Source organism: Staurois parvus, unplaced genomic scaffold, assembly GCF_062004578.1.
Source record: "Staurois parvus isolate SC_StPar_1 unplaced genomic scaffold, SC_StPar_1.0 ptg000249l, whole genome shotgun sequence".
Lineage (NCBI taxonomy): Eukaryota > Metazoa > Chordata > Amphibia > Anura > Ranidae > Staurois > Staurois parvus.
Window position 1 is genome coordinate 11,907,732 of NW_028318045.1, and position 20,812 is coordinate 11,928,543.

Below are 20,812 nucleotides of genomic sequence, written 5' to 3' on the forward strand. Positions count from 1 at the left end.
CTTGACAGGTGTGGCCTATTAAGACTACAACAGACACTTTGCGATTTACATCATTGTGCATTGCATTAAGACAACCTATTCGTGGATGGGTATGCACAACATACAGAAAAAAAAAAATGTACAGGACCCTTTTTTTTACACAGTGCACCAAAATATACAGTTTGGTCCATATATATTTGGACACAAGCACAATTTTAGATTTTTTAAGGTATTTACTAAAATATATTCAAGCTCTAGTTCTATAATGGATATGGGCTGAACGTGCACACTCAAGTTTAATTTGAGGGTATGTACATCCAAATTGGAGGAAGGGTTTAGGAATTACAGCTCTTAAGAGTATCCATTCCCCTTTTTCAAAGGGCCAAAAGTAATTGGACAATTGAATCAAAAGCTGTTTCATGGGCAGGTGTGGGAAACTCCTTCATTATTTCTTCATCAGTTAAGCAGGTAAAAGGTCAGGTGTTGATTCTAAGTGTGGTATTTACATTTGAAATCTATTGCTGTGAACTACATCATGTGTTCAAAGGAGCTGTCCATGCAAGTGAAACAGGCCATTGTAAGGATTCAAAAACTAAACAAATCCATAAGAGAGATAGCAGCAACATTAGGAGTGGCCAAATCAACAGTTGGGTACATTCTGAGGAAAGAAGAATGCACTGGTGAGCTCAGCAACATAAAAAGGCATGGAAGTCCATGGAAGACAACAGTGGTGGATGATCGCAGGATCCTCTCTATGGTAAAGAAAAACCCATTCACAACATCCAGACAAGGACACTCTCTAGGAGGTGGGCGTATCATTGTCAAAGTCTACAATCAAGAGAAGACTTCACGAGAGCAAATACAGAGGGTTCACCACAAGGTGAAAACCATTCATAAACCTGAAGAATAGAAAAGCCAGATTAGAATTTGCCAAAAAACCATCTCAAAAAGCCAGACCATTTCTGGAAAAGTATTCTTTGGACGGATGAAACTAAGATTAATCTGTACTAGAATGATGGGAAGAAAAAAAGTGTAGATAAGGCTTGGAACAGCTCATGATACAAAGCACACAACGTCATCTGTAAAACATGGTGGAGGCAGTGTGATGGCATGGGCATGCATGGCTTCCAGTGGCACTGGGTCATTGGTGTTTATTGATGATGTGACAGAAGACAGAAGTAGCTGGATGAATTCTGCAGTTTTTAGAGATATAGTGTCAGCCCAGATTCAGCCAAAGTTGATTGGACGGCACTTCACAGTACAGATGGACAATGATCCAAAACACACTGTTAAAGAAACCCAGGAGTTTTTGAAGGAAAAGAAGTGGAATATTCTGCAATGCCTGAGTCAATCACCTGATGTCAACCCCATTGAGCATGCATTTCACTTGCTGAAGGCAAAACTAAAGGCAGGAAGACCCACAAACAAAGAACAACTGAAGACAGCTGCAGTTAGAGCCTGGCAATGCATCAGAAAGAAGGAAGCCCAGGCTTTGGTAATGTCCATGGGTTCCAGACTTCAGGCAGTCATTGTCAGGAAAGGATTTTCAACAAAATATTAAAAATGAATATTTATTATTATATTCATTTGTCCAATTACATTTGAGCCCCTGAAAATGGAGGGACTGTGTATAAAAATGGTTGCAGTTCCTAAAATTTGTACTTGATATTTATGTTCAACCCCTTGAATTAAAGCTGAAAGTCTGCACTTCAAATTAATTTGGATTGTTTCGTTTTAATTTATTCTGGTGGCATACAGAGCCAAAAGGTATGAAAATGGTGTCCAAATATATATGCACCTAACTGTATGTGTGGTGATGCCCACCACTGTACAGTGTGGTGTGGTGTCAATGACATTGAATGGCAGAGCAATGCACTGGATGTACAGATGTTTGTTGCCATATCCTGCAATATTCAAGTGTGAATGGACCACAAGGTACAATAAGTACATACACCAGGTAAGAGTGCAATATTTTACCATTTTGTTCCTTTCAAACAAAACATTATGAAACACCTTGTAACAAAGCATCCAATATAAATATTACCTTTGTGACCTTAAACAGTACAAAAGCATGTAACAAAGGTGTCATTCACACAGGCACTGGGGTCCATCCACCATGAATGGGCCATTTGTTTATGTGACTGCAGTTGCCAGGTGCTGCGTGCAGGTAGCCCATGTAAGTGAATGGGGACACAGACACTCACCCCAATTTGACAGGTGTGTGAGTGTATGTCCCTGAATGCAGACATTGTGCGTTTGGGACCGCTCACTGACATGCTTGTAAGTGGAAGTGTACTTTTGGTTATTTCCTAGATTGTAAGCTCGAAAGAGCAGGGCCCTCAATCCCCTCATGTTTTGCATTGTATTGGTATTGTTCTGTCACATGTTCTGTCCCTCTCTGTAATGTACAGCGCTGAGCTAACTATTGGTGCTTTATAAATACTGTATAATAATACTAATTTGATGATGATGCATTTATTGTGAACTTTTGTTATGTGAAATGTGTTTTATGTAAATCTCTTTTAATTACTTTTTATATAAAAGAATGAAAAAAGGCTGTGTCATACAGCCGCTGTGTCCCCATACGCTTACATGGGCTGCCTGCACGTAGCACTGGCAACTGCAGTAACATAAACAAGCGGCCCATTCATGGTGTACAGAACTCAGCACCCATGTGAATGAGGAAGAAAACTGTTCTAATCACCAGGTAAAGCAGGAATACTGTCTCAAGTCCTTGTGTTGAGGTCACAGACTCCGGTGGTTCCCCTGATCTTTTTACCTCTCTGAGTTCCTCTAACTGGGCGAGACTGAAACTCTGAATCTGGCATTTGACAACACAGTAATTCTGTCAGAAATCTGGCCAATTCAAAGTAAACAATACAAGAACAAATACATAAATAGAAGTTACCTACAGTGCAAACCACATGTGAAAATGATGAGTAGATCCAGATATACAGGCAGTGGGAATTGCATATTTTGACTTTTCTAACCAAGCTTTGACTTGCTGTAAAAAGCTGCCCTACACATAGACCGGTAGAGAGGAGGGAGGGGGAGGGACTGATATACCTATTACTAGGGATGAACAGAATTCTGTTTGTGTAACTTGTTCATCTCCATCCTGCCACTGTATGTGACGTGTATATATTAACCCCTTCACCTGCTGCTCCCACTGCATGACCTATAAACTAAATGTATCCAGTTCTATGTATCTAGTTTTGTGCTTTACCCCCCCTCAATAACAGCATGTGTCTTCATTTCCGAAAAAAAGTGGCAAAAAAATGACATCACCTTGGGGGGTAAAACCACGCGGTTGAGATGTTTTTATCACCACCAACTGTTCCCCTTTAGCTGCAGAGGCAGCAGCCAGGGCTAGAAGTATACATGCATTTGGGGGGTTAAAAAAAGCTGTGGAGGCAGCAAAATATTGTCTCTTCACCACCTGTCAAATGCCTCTGAAAAGGGATCCAATCATGGGTCACTTTTCAGAGGAGCAACAGTCCTTGCTGCTATTATAGACGAGCCCTAAAAAAGCAGTTCTAGTCACACAGGATTAGGGTTCAGGATTAAAAGTAACATACATACACACATACATAAAAAGCACACACGTATATACACATAAAGACACAAATATACACCCACACAAAAACACATGTATACATACATATAAAAAAACACGTGTGTATATATATATATATATATATATACACATACATACTGTGGGAACTCGCTTCAAGTGGTAGAGCTCTTCTTCAAAACACACAGCAGAGTGGGTGTCTCCCATGGAAACTTCACTACCCACTGACTTCGCTGTCACAAAAGACTCTGCCAGCAACTGTCCTGATACCAAACCATCCTTACATAATGCTACATTAGGGTTGACGACCCCAAGCACATCACATATACATGTGTCTTCCGGCACTTCTGCCCAAACCTCTGTCCTGTCCAACAGTACTCTGGTGTGCCTCTCATACAGATTACTGCTATGAAGCAACCCAGCCATGCACTGAAAGACAATTTTCACCATTACCAACAAGGATGGTATCACAGAATTCCTATATTGACCATCTTTGTTTTGTATAGCCTGTAATACCAAGCTCCGATTAGCGGGACTCCACTGTACCAGCTCTCCCGAACATGGAAGAGACAGTATGGTATACACCGGCTGTACACTCCAGAAGGCTAACATTTCCTTCAGCAGGTCTGTTATAAAAAGACAGCCCGATTCCACACATAAGACCTTCCTGGAGACATGGAGACACTCATTTACTGATGCCTCAGAGGTGGTGCTTCTTAACGAGGCTTCCTCTTGGCTGGAGGTACCCAACACAATAACCTGGGGCTCTCCCAGAGCGTAACCAGGTGTGGGATTCACCCAAATACTCTGAGGCTCAGTGTCAATAAGCTCTTCCACGGCTTCTCTATGGATATCAGTTTGGTATACTACACCATTAACTCCTTTATGGGCTGTGGGCAAAGCTTCTGCTGAGCGTTTATCCTTAACGGTGCCTTTTACCAGCGGTGGGTTATTTGTGACAGCGAAGTCAATGGGTAGTGACGTTTCCATGGGAGACACCCACTCCGCTGTGTGTGATTCCTCTCCAGAAACTGCCCTGCCAATTACTAGTGAAATGAGCTCTGACAAGAATAATTTTGATAATGATAAAAAGGGAAATGTGTTGACGAATTTGGATTGTCTGATTACTGTGTGTGATAACAAAAAGAATAGTAGACCAGGTAGTCAGGTTGACATGGTAGCTGGTTCTCCTGAAAGAGGTAATGAGTGCTTAACAGACACAAGAGAGGTTAAGAGTCTGGAAATAGGCCCCCTACAGGTTCAGGAAGGTCACTCTGGAAAAGTTTTCCAAAGGTCCAGTAAACGCCCAAGTTGTAAGAATGAAAGGTCTAAGGGAACTGTCCCAAAGCTTAACAAGGGGATGTTAAAAGTGTTTGATTCCCAAATAAAAGAGCCCACCTCTATTACTAAAGGGTCTAAAAATATAACCCCATCAAAATTAAATAAAGCAAAAAGGGATGGTCTAGAGGAATTTGAGGGAGCACGTTGTAATGTTACAGGTACCAGGCATTTAAAGCTTAGGAGTCAACCCCGGGTTACAAAGGGTACTGAGATTTGTAAACCCCCTAGTGGTAAAAGGACTAGCATAGTCTTAAGGAAATTAGAAAGACCGCGCTTTTGGAAGCGCACTCGTAAAAAGGCATGGGGAAGTAGTAGAGCCCAAGTAAGGGGAGACAGGGGAAGTCACCTCTTGGGGCAGGGAGTAGTGTTTCCCTTTGATGAAAACGAAGTCAGCCAGGATTGGACCTCTACAGGTGATAGCCCGCACAGAAGGCCTAAAGCAAGGGTTTTAGGTTTGTGTGTTCCGCCCCCTACGGGGTCAAAACAAAGGGGGGGGATATGTGGCAGTGTGGTGTCCTGCCACGGCCAAAATAAAGCTGAAAACCCTGGATTTTCAACCAGGCAGGTTGAGGGGCTCCAGAGAGTTGATGGATTGCAGAGGAAACTGGCTTTTCAGTTTCCTCATTTACTCATTAAGTCTGTTTTGGGATCTGGAGCCTGGAGATTTCAAAGAGATCTGGGAGGGATGAAATCTCCAATCCGGGGTCCGTGTTTTGAGAACCCCCAGCACACTGATTGCACAGGTGTGTGCAGGCCTTTTTATAGAGGACTAACCATAGTTCTGGGCTCCACCCCGGCAGACGGAGTCAGGAGGGCTCCACCCCGGCAGACGGGAGGTCTCTGCCTTGGAGTCAGGTGGAAGCCAGACTAGCTGTGTGCTGGTGCCATATTTTGGGAAGAGTCTGCAGGAGGCAGACTTAAAACTGCGTGCAAGCCAGGAGGCTGAATACTATTAATTTGCTTGATGATGGATACCCCTGCGTGGGAAGCATTCTTGTTTATTTGAACTTTCTTTAAATAAAAGTGGGCAAAAAAAAAAGCCCTTAAAGAAGCGAGTTGCTGTGTGCTTAAACAAGAAAAGCTCTACCATTTGAAGCGAGTTTCCACAATACATACACACACACAAAGGCACATATATACATACACACATGTATAAACACACATTCGCATACACACACACACAGCCTTTTTAAAAATTGCAGTACTTTACCTGCACTCGCACTACTGAGTTCTGCACTGTAGGGGGAGGAGCAGAGCTCATCACTTAGGAAAGTGAAAGCAATGGAATGGGGAGGGGTTTTCCTAGTGCATTTCCTGTGCTGACTGAGCTCCCACAGTGCCGATGTACAGTTTGGCAGAGGAGCGGGAGCTCGGTTTCATCTGAATGCCTTTCTCTACCAGGACGCTGCAACATCCTGGTTTAGAAAGGCTCGTCTAACCAACTCAGCTTGAACAACACACTTATGGCTCATTTAAACTTACAGTTTGTGGGTGGTAAAAACAGGTGGTTGAGCTACAGTTTTACTGCCCCCAGTCAGCCCTCCAGACTGTATAGGCAACTGAATTGAAGTGTACACATGCCACACTTTTGATGAATTGCAGCAAGAACTGTACCCCATGTGCATTCGGTGGCAGTACTGCCACTGAACATGATCCATTCGTGCCATTGCAGCGTGGTGGTGCAGCATTTCCAGGGTTGAAACAGGTGGGGAGGAAGCGACAAATCACCCCTTTGCTGCTGTTAAATACCTCTGAAATAAGATACACTGTTGATCACTTTTCAGGGGTGCAGCAAGGTCTTTTGCATGTAACCTTGTATATTGAACCAGGTTATGGAGAACTGGAGCTAATCAGTGTGAGATTGCCACAAGCAACACTTCCATTGCTTCCTTTATCTACCATCAAGAGAAAAGAGCCCACATACACTCCTTTGTAAGGGTTCTTTCTACTAGACTAGAAGTGATAGCTGTTCCCACTCTAGGGATGGACAAGCTTTTTTTTTTACCTGTACCATGCAACTGCCGTTTGTCTGTCCAGCAGGATCTGAATTGTTGCTGCGTATGAAGCGTAGTATGACTGGCATGGAGTGAAAGGCTTAGCAAAAAAGGTGAAGCTAATCACAGAGCAGGGGGGCAATGTGAGTGCCTCTAAGAAGGCAATATACATGGAAATGCACCTATTTTCCACCATTCCTGTGGGGGGGACAACAGAAGCAAGGGTGAGTATAGCCCTAGAAATAGTAATTTATCATTGTCCATCATATTGTTTCTATGAATTGTCCATTGTATAGTGCACAGTGATTATGGGAGTTTCTCACCCAGGACAGTCCTGGAGCTGAAGATTTGTGGATAGAATTCTATAAGCAGTTCTGTGAACATGTTTACTGGGACCAGGGCATTGATGGATGGGACTCCTTCCTGTGGCCACACCAAATTCAGTCCAAACACACAGCCCAGGTTTGAGGCGGTCATCTTGTTGTTGATGTTCTCCTGAGATATCTGCCAAGGAAAGAAATATTAAAGCAACTACTAAAATGAGAAATGACATTTCAAACATCAGCAAGATCAATATTTCTCTCCCAAAACTGATAATTAAATTTTTGGGGTAAGGATGTTGAATTACCCATAAGCTCCTTATATTTGGTAGAGACTCCATGGGTGGAATTTCCCCACAACAGTTTGTGTCTCCCACAAGGGAATAAGCTAGGTGTTGCTCTCCATCATTTGGCTTTGAAAAGCTCATTGTATATCTCGGAGCTCTAGGATATCTCAGTCATGGAGAAACAGTGACATATCCAGATGTAAACCAGCAAATTATTTGAACTGCCAGGAATTAGGATAAGCTGAATTTTTAGTACAGCTGACCATTAATGGTACAATGTGGTTGAACGTGAACCTTTGTCATTTAGAGTATGTCTAAGGGCTCGTTCACACTAGGCTGTTTTGCCAACGCTTGCCAAACGCCCCTATAGCGTTTGGCAAGCGTTGGTCCGGCGTTTGCAGAGCGTTATTAACGCTCGGCAAACGCTCCGCAAACGCCGCATGCGCGGTTTAGCGGCGGTTGCTAGGCGTTTGCCGAGAGTTAATAACGCCCCACAAACGCCTATAATGCAGTTTGAGTGGTGTTACCGCTCCGCAAACGCCCCGCAACCGCTTCGCAACCGCGCCGCAAACGCCGGCCGGGCGTTTGCGGAGCGGCACCATAGACAAGAATAGGAGGCTTCAAAGCCTCCTGACTCGTCCAGAGGCGTCCGTTTTGCCGCGACGCAACGCGACGCGATGCAAACGCTCCCGTTAGAACAGCACCATGTGCTGTAATGTGCAGAACTGGCAGAGGCGTTTGGGAAGCGGTAAAAACGCTTTCCAAACGCCTCTCTGCCGCCTGCACACAAGGCTAGTGTGAACGTAGCCTAAAGCAAACATTGAAATCCCTGGCAGGTTTTTATTATTGCATGTATCCCTTCTTGAAAGATTCACAGGGGGAGATTTTAATAAAACTGGAACACTCAGATTCTGATGCAGCTGTTCATAGTAACCAATCAGCTAACTTCACCTTGTTCAATTAAGCTTTCACAATAAAACCTGGAAGCTGATTGGTTTCTATGCAGAGCTGCGCCAGACTTTGCATGCTCCAATTTTAGTAAATCCCCCCACCCTCTTCTAGCCTAGTGACTACTGTCACCGAGACAGAAAGTGATGGCAAATCCAAAGCATGCTCCAGTTTTAGTAAATCTCCCCCACCCTCTTTTAGCCTAGTGACTACTGTCACCGAGACAGAAAGAGATGGCAAATCCAAAGCTTATAGTGGTCACCAAAAAGGCTGGTAATTAAATATCTTAGAGGCCTGTTCTGCTGACAGCTGTTGTAGAGTGCTTTTTACCTCTGTTTTTATGTTCACTTTGCTTTTTCTACTTTATTTAATTGAATTGGTGCAAAAAAAAAAAGTCATGCTGGTATCTGTAGTCCACCTAGCTGTGCCCATGAGTAGTGGGATGGGGGGGAGCGGCTGGCTCAGGCTCTCAGTGGCTTGCTGAAAGGCTGAGCCAAGTGTCACTCCAGACTCTGGGGTGGATTCCGACTTTAAAGTTGGGATCTTTCCCCAGCCTGGACCGATGCACATGAAAAGTACAGCTAAAAAAGTGCTTTGGCTGTATTTCCCCTTTAAGCTTTAGGTCTCCAGTCATCACTGCTGAATCTGACAGGGGTTTTAAACATTCTTTTCCCTATACAAATGTGAAAAAAGTGGCTGTTGCATGCATTTTCAATACATCCAGGGAATAAAACATCTTACTGTCTCTTAAAGTGTCATTAAACCCAGACTATGAAAAACTCTAATCACATGTTAAATAACAGAGTGTGCATAGTTACAAAACCACTAAAGCATCCATTTTATGTAGAGTGAAATATACCTGGTTGATCCTGCCTTCAGCTGTCCCACCCATCTTCTCTGTGTCCCCACTGCAGGCTGAGATTTTGTAGACCAGCTGGTGTCCTCTACTGAGCATGCTCAGTTCTAAGCTCTTAATTTCCTCCTTTTTCTTATCTGAGCAGCCCATGTGACCATAGAGTCACACATGTGGGTGTATACATAGTGGTAAATGACACACCCTCCTTCCCTCCCTCCTCCTGCATGTCCTCCTATTGCTAAACCCTATGGGGGCAAGATATAGCATGCTGATTGATTACATTCACTAACAAACTAACAAAAAGCTGTGTTTTAGTATAAATCAGTATTAAATATATTATATATACTATATATATATAGTATTGCTAATACCCGTAAATTAAAAAAAAGCCTTTAATGCAGATGTCATCTGGGCAAAGTAAAAGCTAGTGTCAATCATCACTGACTCTGCCTACACCTTATAAATACACAAAAAATACACATTTGATGTTCAATAAACATGTTTAGGGAGCTGTAAAACTGTTTTTTTATATTTAGAATTTAATCTAAAAAAAACGCTTTTTTTTAGTCATGTGACTTGCACAGCACCAACCAGGGCTGTGCAGACACAGACTCATACTGTAGTAATAGAACCCCTCCCAAGGATCTTTCCTTGCAGATGCCAAAGAACAGGGAGAGATCATATAAGCACACAACAGTGCTGCATGAATAAGGTACTTAGAGGATTCAAAAAAACCCAAAACAAAATACATGACATGATATATATGATTTATGTGAATGAATTATGGCACTTAACACGTCTCTGTTTAGTATCAATTTATTTCCACTAATTGTGTTCATCAGGTTGCCTAACACATTTTCCATTTGCTTGTCAGTACCTCCTGGAAATCCCTTTGCCCAAATTCCCATGTCCCCAACTCCTCCCATTGAATAAAATTGAGATAGCACATATCCCACTGTACACGTCTATTCTAATTACCTACACCTCCAGTCATTCAGAAAGAAATTGTTCACATCCCTGATCCAGCCACAGTGCAGTATCCTGCAAGCAGGGGGGCTGGACAGCACATGACAAGTGACTGCAGGATCATCCAGAGGCACCGTAAAAACCCAGATTAATCTTTGAATAATTAAAAAAACCCACTAATTCTATTGGCATATTGAAGAATGTGAAATGCAGACGATGGGAAAAGGTGTTCCATTTGACTGGATCATGCACTACTGCAGGAAAATCAGTCACTCTTCATTTTAGAAATACCTGTAAGGCAAACTAGGCGGACACTCGCATTTTAGTGCCGTTGCAATGTTTGCCGGCTAACACTGGCAGTTTGTTGATTGATTTTAATTACTGCCTGGAGGTGCTCTTCAAATCCATATAAAAAGCATATTATCATGAAAAGGGAACTGAGTGAAATTAATGGTTTATCTATTTATGTCGCTTTCCCATAACACATTCTGCCATAATAATGCGGTTCCGCCCGCGCGATTAGAAAGCTAATGACTTTAATGTGTCACATGGGGAATCACTAATATCATTCTTCTAACTGACTAATCAGATTTATATTCACATTTAGATAAACATTTCTGTCAAACTGAATTCTGTTCAAGCTGCCAGAAATCTCCCTGGGAGTGCACCCTGCCTACTCAAATGAAAGAAAAATTGCATGCCAATAGTTTTCCTGGGTGTGGGAAAAGCTTAGAGAATGCATCAAGCTCCCGTGTGGTAGTCTGAACAAATCCTAAATTGAGTTCCTATGTGAAGCACAAGCCTCAAAGTAAAAAAAAAAAATTCCTTTACCTTCTCTGACTCTGACAAAGCCTCCTTCATTTGTGTCTCACACTCTCCCCCTCCCAGACACTGCAGCTAACAGTGGGAGATTTTCAGCAACAAAGGTAGTGCTGCCAATCCAGAACACAGTGGGCGTTGCTAGCTGTGGCTAGGTGATGATTGACAGGCTATAGGTATGTAAATGGACAGTGCCAGTTTTGATTGCCACGCCCTTGCAACAGCTCCTCCCACTGTAATACAAGCAGGCAAGCCTACATGAATCTGACAACTCTGCTCTAAATTCAGGATCCGTGCACCATCATTGTCACCCCATCACAGGAAACTGCATTCACAGGAAACTGCATCACTGGCAGCATCAACAGGTATTTGTGCAACGTTGCAGGCGGACTAAGAGAAAACTGTCAGTGTAGATGCACTTAGAATTCAAGAGGAACTTTAGGCAAAAATGTGAAACTTGTGAGCAGAAAGATTTTCTTTTTACTGCAAAGCCATTCTATGTAACATTTTTTTTGTACTGTACTGTATACCGAGCTGCTCATGTGCAGTCTAGTGTACAATCCCAGCATGTGCCAGGTTTAATTAATTCCTGTTCATATATACAGAGGCATATTTACCACAAGGCATTTGCCAAGGGCGGCATTTTTTCAGGGGGGCAGCAGCATTTTTCAGGGGGGCAGTGCTGCCCCCCTAAGAGAAGGGATAGAAGAAAGGACACATGCAGCCTGGGGACTAAGTGGGATCTGAGAGAGGCTGTGGACTGCTTGATGGTGTATGCAGAGCCTGACTCTTGTTCCCGGGGATGTCCGGAGCTGTGAAGGTGAGTGTCTTCTCTTTTGCTGGGGTGGGGGGTGGTTGTTGTTGGTCAATGTCAAGCTCATATCGTGGGGGAGGGGGGTGTTTGTCAGTGTCAGGGTCTCTCCGGGGGGGGGGGGGAGCCCATTTTTGTGTTGCCTAGGGCAGCATGAAACCTAAATACACCACTGCATGTATATGAGATCTACATCATCCCAGCCTGGCCAATCAGCCTGGCTGAAGATCCTCAACCCAGGGAGTTCCTCTCATTTCTTGTGTCTCTGAGATAGGAAGTCATGGGAAATCCTACCAAAAAAAAGACTAATCCTCTTACAATTAAAAGTTTTGGCTGTAACTATTCTTTAAAATATTTAGCCCTCTAACAAAAAAAATAAAGAAACACAGGAGGTGTGGCCTTGCCATTGTGTACGCGCCGTATTAGCAGGCTCAGCACACACCCCACCCCTATCCTTACCTGTGGGATCTAATAGTACATACTAATCCTTTAACTGAAATGGTAAAAATTCACGGCATGTCACAGGTGAAAGACATTATAAAAGTAAAATGACTCTTCCAGTCTAGGAAGCTAAAAGCGATTATGAAGACATGGATTTAATGCAATCTTTGCTTTTAATGGACTCTGCTCTGACCATACCGCAAGGCTCTGCGGGCTAATTACCGGTGGCATTATAGTGAGAGCACGCACACCTCATTAGCGCCTCAAGTACCTGAGCTCTTAGTGCCTGCATCGAGATGATGCATCTGTTGTAGAACAAATGTCGATCACCGGGCACTGCACGTACGATTGTTCTTCAAACAGCAATCATTGACACTAGGGGTTTTCTTAAGAGCGCCCGTTAACGTTAATGAAGCGCGGCGGAGATTAACTGGAACCGAACCTATTACGTATCTTGATATGCTGGTAATGGAATTTTGTTAATTCTACTATGGATAGCTTGTAGTGTAAAAAAAATTGAAGGAAGGCCTCTGTCTTTAAAAAGGACAGAAAACACAGTTATTTACCTGTTAACTGTATTTCCAGAAATCTTCCAGGACAACTTCACATGAGAGGATTGAATAAGAATACGTAAATTAGGGTGGGACTGCTGCTTGCAAGACCTTTCTGTCTGTTCCTTGTTGGTGATCAGGTCTAACCGGTAGTGCCTGGCGAATGTGCTAAAGCTGGACCATGTTGGGGCCTTGCAGATCTGTCCGGGGGAGGCACCAGCTTTTTCTACCCATGTAGCTAGGGTAGCCCTAGTTGAATGTGCTTTCAGACCAGATGGTGGCATCAGTGCCATGGTTTTGCATCCTTCTGAAATGGCTTCCTTTAGCTACCTTGCGATGGTGCCTTTAGAGGCTGTGTAACCTTTCCTTGGTCCTTGAAACAAGACGAAGAGGCTGGACGAGTTTCTCCATGGCTTAGTGCACTCTATGTATGCAATTAGGCATCTTCTTACATCAATTTTGTTGTAGTCTCTTTCTTTGGTGTTGTTCGGGTTCCCGAAAAATGATGGTATTACAATCTCTTCTGTTCTGTGAAACTGTGATGTGACCTTTGGTACATCATGATTGTACAGTAAGGCTCTATCACTGACAGTGCTTGCAATTCGCTGATTCTGCAAGCTGAGACTAGGGCTACTAAGAGAATGGTTTTGAGGGTTAAGTACCTGAGAGAACATTTTTCCAAGAATTCGAATGGCTCATGTTGGAATTTCCTTAAAACTGTTCCTAAATCCCAGACTGGGCATTTGGGCATATGTGGGTTTCTACGTCTACCGATGGCCCTCAGGAATCTGACTACCAGGGGATCCTCCGCTAACTTCAATTCCAGAAAATTAGACAAGGCAGCTACTTGGACCCTAGGGACAGATAGGGTATTTCATAAATTAACCACTTGCCTACCAGGCACTTATAACCCCTTCCTTACCAGGCCAATTTTCAGCTTTCAGCGCTGCCGCACTTTGATTGACAATGGCGCGGTCATGCAACATTGTACCCATATGAAATTTTGATCATTTTTTTCTCACAAATAGAGTTTCTTTTGGTGGTATTTAATCGCCACTGGGCGCTTTACTTTTTGCGCTATAAATTAAAAAACTGCAAAAAATTTGAAAAGAAAAAAAAAAAAAGTTTCTTTGTTTCTATTATAAAATTTTTCAAACAGGTATTTTTTCTCCTTCACTGATATGCGTTGATGAGGCAGCACTGATGGGCACTGATAGGCAGCACTAAAAGGGCACTGATAGGCAGTACTAATGAGGTGGCACGGATAGGCGGCACTGATAGGCAGCACTAATGAGGTGTCACGGATAGGCGGCACTAATATGCAGCACTGATAGGCGGCACTGATAGGTGACACTGATGATGGGTACTGATAGATGGCACTGACTGGCATCACTGCTGGGCACTGACTGGCGGCACTGACTGGCACAACCGCTGGGCACTGACTGGTGGCACTGACTGGCAGCACTGCTGGGCTGCACTGGTGGGTGGCACTGGTGGGCAGCACTGGTGGGTGGGCACAGGTGGGTGGCACTGGTGGGCACAGGTGGGTGGGCACAGGTGGTTGGCACTGCTGGGCACAGGTAGGTGACACTTCTGGGCACAGGTGTGTGACACTGCAGAGTGGCACAGGTGGGTGCACTGCTGGGCACAGGTGGGCGGAGCTAGTGGGCGCACTGCTGGGCACAGGTGGGAGGAACTTGTTGGTGGCACTGCTGGGCACCGATCATCAGGGCACTGATCATCAGTGGCCCTGATGATCGGTGCCGGTCCTCGCTCTGATAACTGCCGGTTTTCGGCAGTACTTTCCTCACGATCTGACAGTGTGAGGAAAGTGCAGCCGAGAACGGGCACTTGCATTTCCCTGTGATCAGCGTGTCATTGGACACCGCTGATCACGTGGTAAAAGGCCAGTATGATCGGCCTTTTACCACATCTCGTGATCAGCTGTGTCCGTAGGACACAGCGATCACGGAGATCGCCGGGTGCGTGCCCCAGGAGAGCGCGTTCTGGGGGGACGTCCACCCAGAACTGGCCGGCCGCAGTGAAACCGTCATTCGGCTATCTGCGGTCGGCAACTAGTTAAAGTGGATCAGGTGTTTACTGATAGAAGGAGCCTATCTCATGTGAAGCTGTCCTGGAAGATGACTTGGGAAAAGAGGATTTCTTTTCATTGCACACTCTCCATAAAAGTGATAGATGTAAAGACGACAAGAAATAGGAGTGATACAATCATCAACCTCCACAGATTTTCTACGCACCCCCCTGGCTGATGGCTACATCTTATCATTCAAAACAAATTATTTCATAATAGAGGAAAATAGAAAAATATCACAACATCCCTCCCAAATCAATGCTGTCCACAATAATGCTAATGAATTGGCTATGCTCCCTAATATTTGCATCTGGCTGCTAAATATTAAAGTGTAACATGCAACAAGTTTGTCACTATCAACACAATAGGACATAATGCTAAGCTCTATTAGTGTGTCAACAGCTCTTCAAATGTCACCAATAAAATCATGTGGTTATATATAGTTTATAGGGATGTGCATGAAAACAACCCAGGCAGGATCATCACTGCTGGTCTAGGCCAAATACGCTTGGTTTCCAAAGAGGGCTTTGGTATATGTTTAGTCCCTGGATCTCTCTGAGCTCTATGTTTCCTGTACCTCTGTCTGGACGTCCCCTGGGTGCACAATTTGGGATTGGTTTTAATCTACAAACTTAACCGATAAGTGTGTACTCTACTCTATATGCTCAGACTCCAGCCTCCAATGTAGATGCTTTTAAAACATGCTGGGATTCTCCTACTGATGCAAGCATCGCATTATATTTGCACTGACTGTATAGAATATGAAGGATGTAACTATAAAGGGGTGATTGTAATATACCAGATTGCCCGTGATTTTATGTGGTATTATGTCTGATTATCACGGTAACAATAAAATATCTGTTTTCATATAAATGTTGTTGTAGGTGGGGTGAAGCGGCGGCAATAAAACAGAAAGTCCAAGTGTGATATAAGAACTGTATTGGAGCAATGCAGACAGTCACAACAAACCCGGTGAGAAGACAACCCAACTGGGGACACTCACGGATCCCAACAGTGAGCAAAGAGCAGGTTTCAGCCGAATCAACAATGAGATAATGAGGAGCAGAGTGCAGCCTGGCTGTCTCATACCCAAGTGGGAAGATGTTTAGAGCAGCTGCAAGCCCTATGATTTCCTCCTCATTAGGAAACTTTCCCTGTCGTTAGTTCTGTCCCTACAGGCGTGGTACCTGACCCTACTCTACCCACTTTCAAATGCGCATCAAAACCTGGGGGCAGGGACTTATAAAGCCTCTGCTGACCCAACATGGTCACCTGGAACCAGAACACTGCCTTTAGAAACCATATAGAGAAACTAGGTTTCTCCTGACTTCCTCTCCAGGCCATGGTACCGCTCAGGACGAATGCCACCCACAGTGGAGACAGCGGGATGCACCTGCCTACAGTGTTTTCATGCATGTGCCTATTAACTCCCATATACTAACAGGCAGGGGTGTACCTACAGGTGTCACAACTGCGACCTGGCCCCATGCTGCAGGGGGCCCAAGCAGCCCCCCTGTATGGCTGGATAGGAGGAGCAGCAGAATGCCTGCGGGAGGGGGAGGAGGAGAAGCGGCATTCAGCCCCTGCTCCTATCCATCCTCTTTCTGCTGCCCCTCACCGTGCTCTTCGGCGGCCACCCTGTGCTCTCCAGCAGTTCCCCCCTGAGCTCTTTCCCTGTCTCTGCTCCTCCCCTGCAGCGCTGCTGGGTCCTCTCCCCCCTTTCGCCGGCTGATGCGGGGGATGTGGTCAAGGTGCAAAGCAGGGAAGGGGCTGGTGAATGTGTAATTTATTGGCCCCTTCCTTTTCTGAACAGAGAGTCAGTGATTGGTATTGATCACTGACCCTATCCATTCATACCTGAAGTGTAGTAAACTGTGTTTACTATACTTCAGTTGTTGAATGAACAGAAAGCTCTGTACAGAGCTATTCCTATCCATTCATTCAATGCAGCTTACTCCGTCTCGAAAATGAAACATCAGAGGTCTGTTTAGACCCCTGATATTTCACCAACCCCCCCCCCCAATGGGGCTGCAAAAAAAATTGTAAAAAATAATATTGTATAATGGCAAATAAATAAAAAAAAAACAAAAACTACTGACACCAGTGGCGGAACTACCAGGGTCACAAAGGTCAAAATTGCGCTCGACCCCGTCTTTTTGCCACTGGAGGGAAGGTTACTTGCACCGGGGCCCTGAAGGTTCTAGGTATGCCACTGCCCACAGAAATGTATTGGTGCAAGAAGTTCATATACAGTATCTGTGAAAATACAATATAAATTATATAACGCTCATGCATATCATATATTTCCCAAGTGAAAATCCCAACATGTAAGCCTCATTGGATAATAAATTCATTCAATTACAAAACATCAGACAGTGTCACATAAAATGTATAGATTCAGTTCTCTACACAGACACCTGTAGGTATTAAGGGAACCATACTGGAAGAATTCCCTTAATCAGGGATTATAGTGTATGTATCCACTGTGATACAAATGATGAGTGCTCAATCTTCTAGCTGTGTATTCCATTGAGATATACAGACTCAAGCAAGGTATTGTAAAAGAACATCCAATGAAGGCTACTGAACCATCAGTCATCAGTAATTGTATGCAGCTCATTTATGTTGCATGATCCAATTATAAGTGAATATTTTAGGTATAGCAGCTCATCTGGCATGGACTACAAAGTCCCAGCATACTTAATTACTTCCTGTTTATACACAATGTCTATACCTCACCCCAATTCCACCACATATATGGCACTGGATTATTTTAGTGATTAAACCACTGGCATTTCACTGCTTTTTCGCTTACTACTAATTGGCTGGGATAGCTATATGGACACTATAGGGCAGATTTACTAAAACTGGAGTGTGCAAAATCTGGTGCAGCTCTGCATAGAAACCAGTCGATTTTTGGGTTTTATTGTCAAAACTGAATTGAACAAGCTGAAGTTAGAAGCTGATTGGCTACCCATATGGAAGAAAAATATATTTGAAATATATTTTAAAAATATTCTTCCCAAATATATTGACATATATTTGAAATGCTACAATTTTGGCCATATTCAATATATTTAAAAAAAATAATATATATATATATATATATATATATATATATACACATACACACACACACATACACACACACACACACATACTGCATGTTGAAATGTGTCTTTATTACAAAATATATGCAAAATAGGTTTAACAATACATTTTGAATATACTGTATGTCTTTAAAAATACAAATCTACATTTTTGGAATACATTTACACATATATGTAAAAATATATGTTAAAATGACTTTTTTATATGTTAAAAAAAAATCTGAAAGATATATTTAAAAAATATATATTTTTAAAAATATTTTTTATATATTTTGTAATAAAACGCATTTCAGCATGCAGTAAATTATTATTATACAGGATTTATATAGCCCCAACAGTTTGCTCAGCACTTTACAATATAATGGGAGACAATACAGCAACAATACAGTTCAATACAAGAGGGTTAGGAGGGCCCTGCTCCTTGGAGCTTACAATCTAAGAATATATATATATATATATATTTATTGAAATATATTTTGAAATATATTGAATATGGCCAAAATTGTAGCATTTCAAATATATGTCAATATGTTTGGGAAGCATATTTTTAAAATATATTTTTCTTCCATGTGGGTACCATGCACATCTGCTCCAGATTCTTAGTGCTCCAGTTTTAGTAAATTCCCTCCAGTGACTACACACCTAGGGGTCTATTTATAAAACAATTGCAGTACCAACATCTGAGCATTTGCACAGCCGTCATAAAAAAACGAGTAATGCTTTTAATATGTTTATTTCCTTTGATTGTCAGCCTCATCTAGTGGCCATAAAATGTGATAATTTCCTGAACAGACATATTACGGGGATTTTTCGTGATGGCTGTGTGAATGCGCAGACATTCACACAGAGGTTTTTTTTAAATAAATTGACCATGTATTCTCTATGCTGCTGTTTTAATTCAATATGTGCCCTATACTTACCATATTCAGAAAAGAGATGAGATATTTCAGCACGGCGTAGTTATGATCCGGGAGTCTGTGTACAATTTCTTTACAGCTGTTTACACGCAGGATACTCTCCACACCTATAACAACAAATATTAGATACAAAGCAGCGAAAAGGGAAGATCAGCAGAGCAACAAAGTGAAGCATATTCACATTGGGACATATAAAATTTCTAATACTACTTAGGCTGCCTAATTCGTCTCCACCCAAAAATGAAATAAATCATTTGCCTTTGTAGTGTGGATTTTAGATGTATCTTGTGCATGTACTTTGTAGCTTCTAAGGGACAGAAAGAGGTGTAAATATAAAATACAACTTTCACCTTTTTTCATATTATAGTGCTGCTGAATCTTTGCAGCCATTTCCTGTCTACATGCTCTTTAGCACCTCCTGCAAGTCATTTCTCAGGTCAGGATTACTGTGGACCATGTCTGTGTAATGTACATCACCATTGTCCCTTGTAGTCTGAATTGGGAAAGCATGTGACAGGGTGACAACATAGGAGAACAACTGGAAGCAGAACATTGTCACCCCATAAAAGAAAGTGCCTGAACAGTGACCTTCATGATAGAATCACTAGGTATTTTAACTTTAAAAATGACTTTTTACATTACATGTATTTTATAAGAGATATTTTCCCAAGCAGCTTTCTAGGTTGGGACCAGACATTCTAAGGAATACCACGTTAATGCAAGAAGTCAGTACTATGATTTATCTAAACAAGTGCAATTTTAATTATAATTTAATCCACTTTTACAGTTTTCTTTATCTACATTTACTTGATGTCCAGCCTGCTGAAGGCGCTATAATTGCCTCCTCTCCAGTCTCTGCACTTTATGGGACTCCAGGCATTGAGGTCTGGTGACACCAAGTTGTGCTGGACTTTATTCTAGTAAGGAGGACGGAAGAGATGCTCTTAGTGCCTATTTATCTTTTTACGCTAGAGTGCTTTATGTCACGCATTAACGTGCGGCGCAATAAAAGCAGCCCATTGAAATGAATAGGCTGCCAATGCACCAGCTGAGCACATCACCAAAAAAATCGACCAAGTCACAAAATTCCTAATGTGACGTATTGCAAGACCCTGCCATGCAGTGTACTGCTAAGGCCATACATTATAAATTTTTTTGTTGTTCAACCAGCGAGTTGAACAGAATTTTTTTTTTAAAATGTGCGATTCATTGTGGATGAGGAATCCCTCCTGCAACGTAATTGTGTTCTTCTGGTGTTGAGATCAACTTTTGTAAAACCAGCCTGCCTATAGATGGATTGAAATTTGACCGGTCCCTCCTGAACTGGATGAGTTTCGATCCATCTATTGCACGCTTTAGTATGTTGGGGTGCCATGTGTGTGTGCTATCACAATGCAAAAGTAAACTCAACCTATTAAAGTGCCCTCAGGAGTGACTGGAATGATGTTTGCACATACTATATGGCTGAAAGTATTTGGACCCTCCAGTTTATTACGTTCAGGTGTACAAAAGCAAGCTCCATAAAGACAAATTGTAATGGGTTTGGTGTGCAAGAACTGATCAGTACCTGATTTCACAAATGGCACAGACTCTGTGGAAAGCATTCCCAGAATAGTGGCATGTGATATGGCCAACCCCATATTAACAGCCATAGTTTTGGTAAGGGATTATTATTATTATTATTATACAGGGTTTATAAATCGCCAACAGTTTATGCAGCACTTTAGAACATAAAGGGGGACAGTACAATTACAATACAGTTCATAACAGAAGGAAAAGGAGGCCCTGCTCATGGAGCTTACAATC

The 20,812-nt window shown here is 42.7% G+C and overlaps 1 protein-coding gene across 2 annotated transcripts in view; it reads right to left on the bottom strand.

Annotated features, from left to right (window-relative positions):
• Positions 1–1,937: 1,937 nt before the first annotated feature.
• The window catches only part of ARHGAP8 (Rho GTPase activating protein 8), an 85,297-nt gene continuing 66,422 nt past the window's right edge, over positions 1,938–20,812 (bottom strand). For both annotated transcript variants that reach the window (XM_089680781.1, XM_089680782.1), the window contains exons 12-13: positions 19,010–19,113; positions 1,938–7,392 (exon numbers count right to left, since the gene is read on the bottom strand). In XM_089680781.1, coding sequence (XP_089536907.1) covers positions 7,195–7,392; positions 19,010–19,113 — 302 coding nt within the window. In that variant the 3' untranslated portion in view covers positions 1,938–7,194. The remainder of the gene's footprint in view (positions 7,393–19,009; positions 19,114–20,812) is intronic.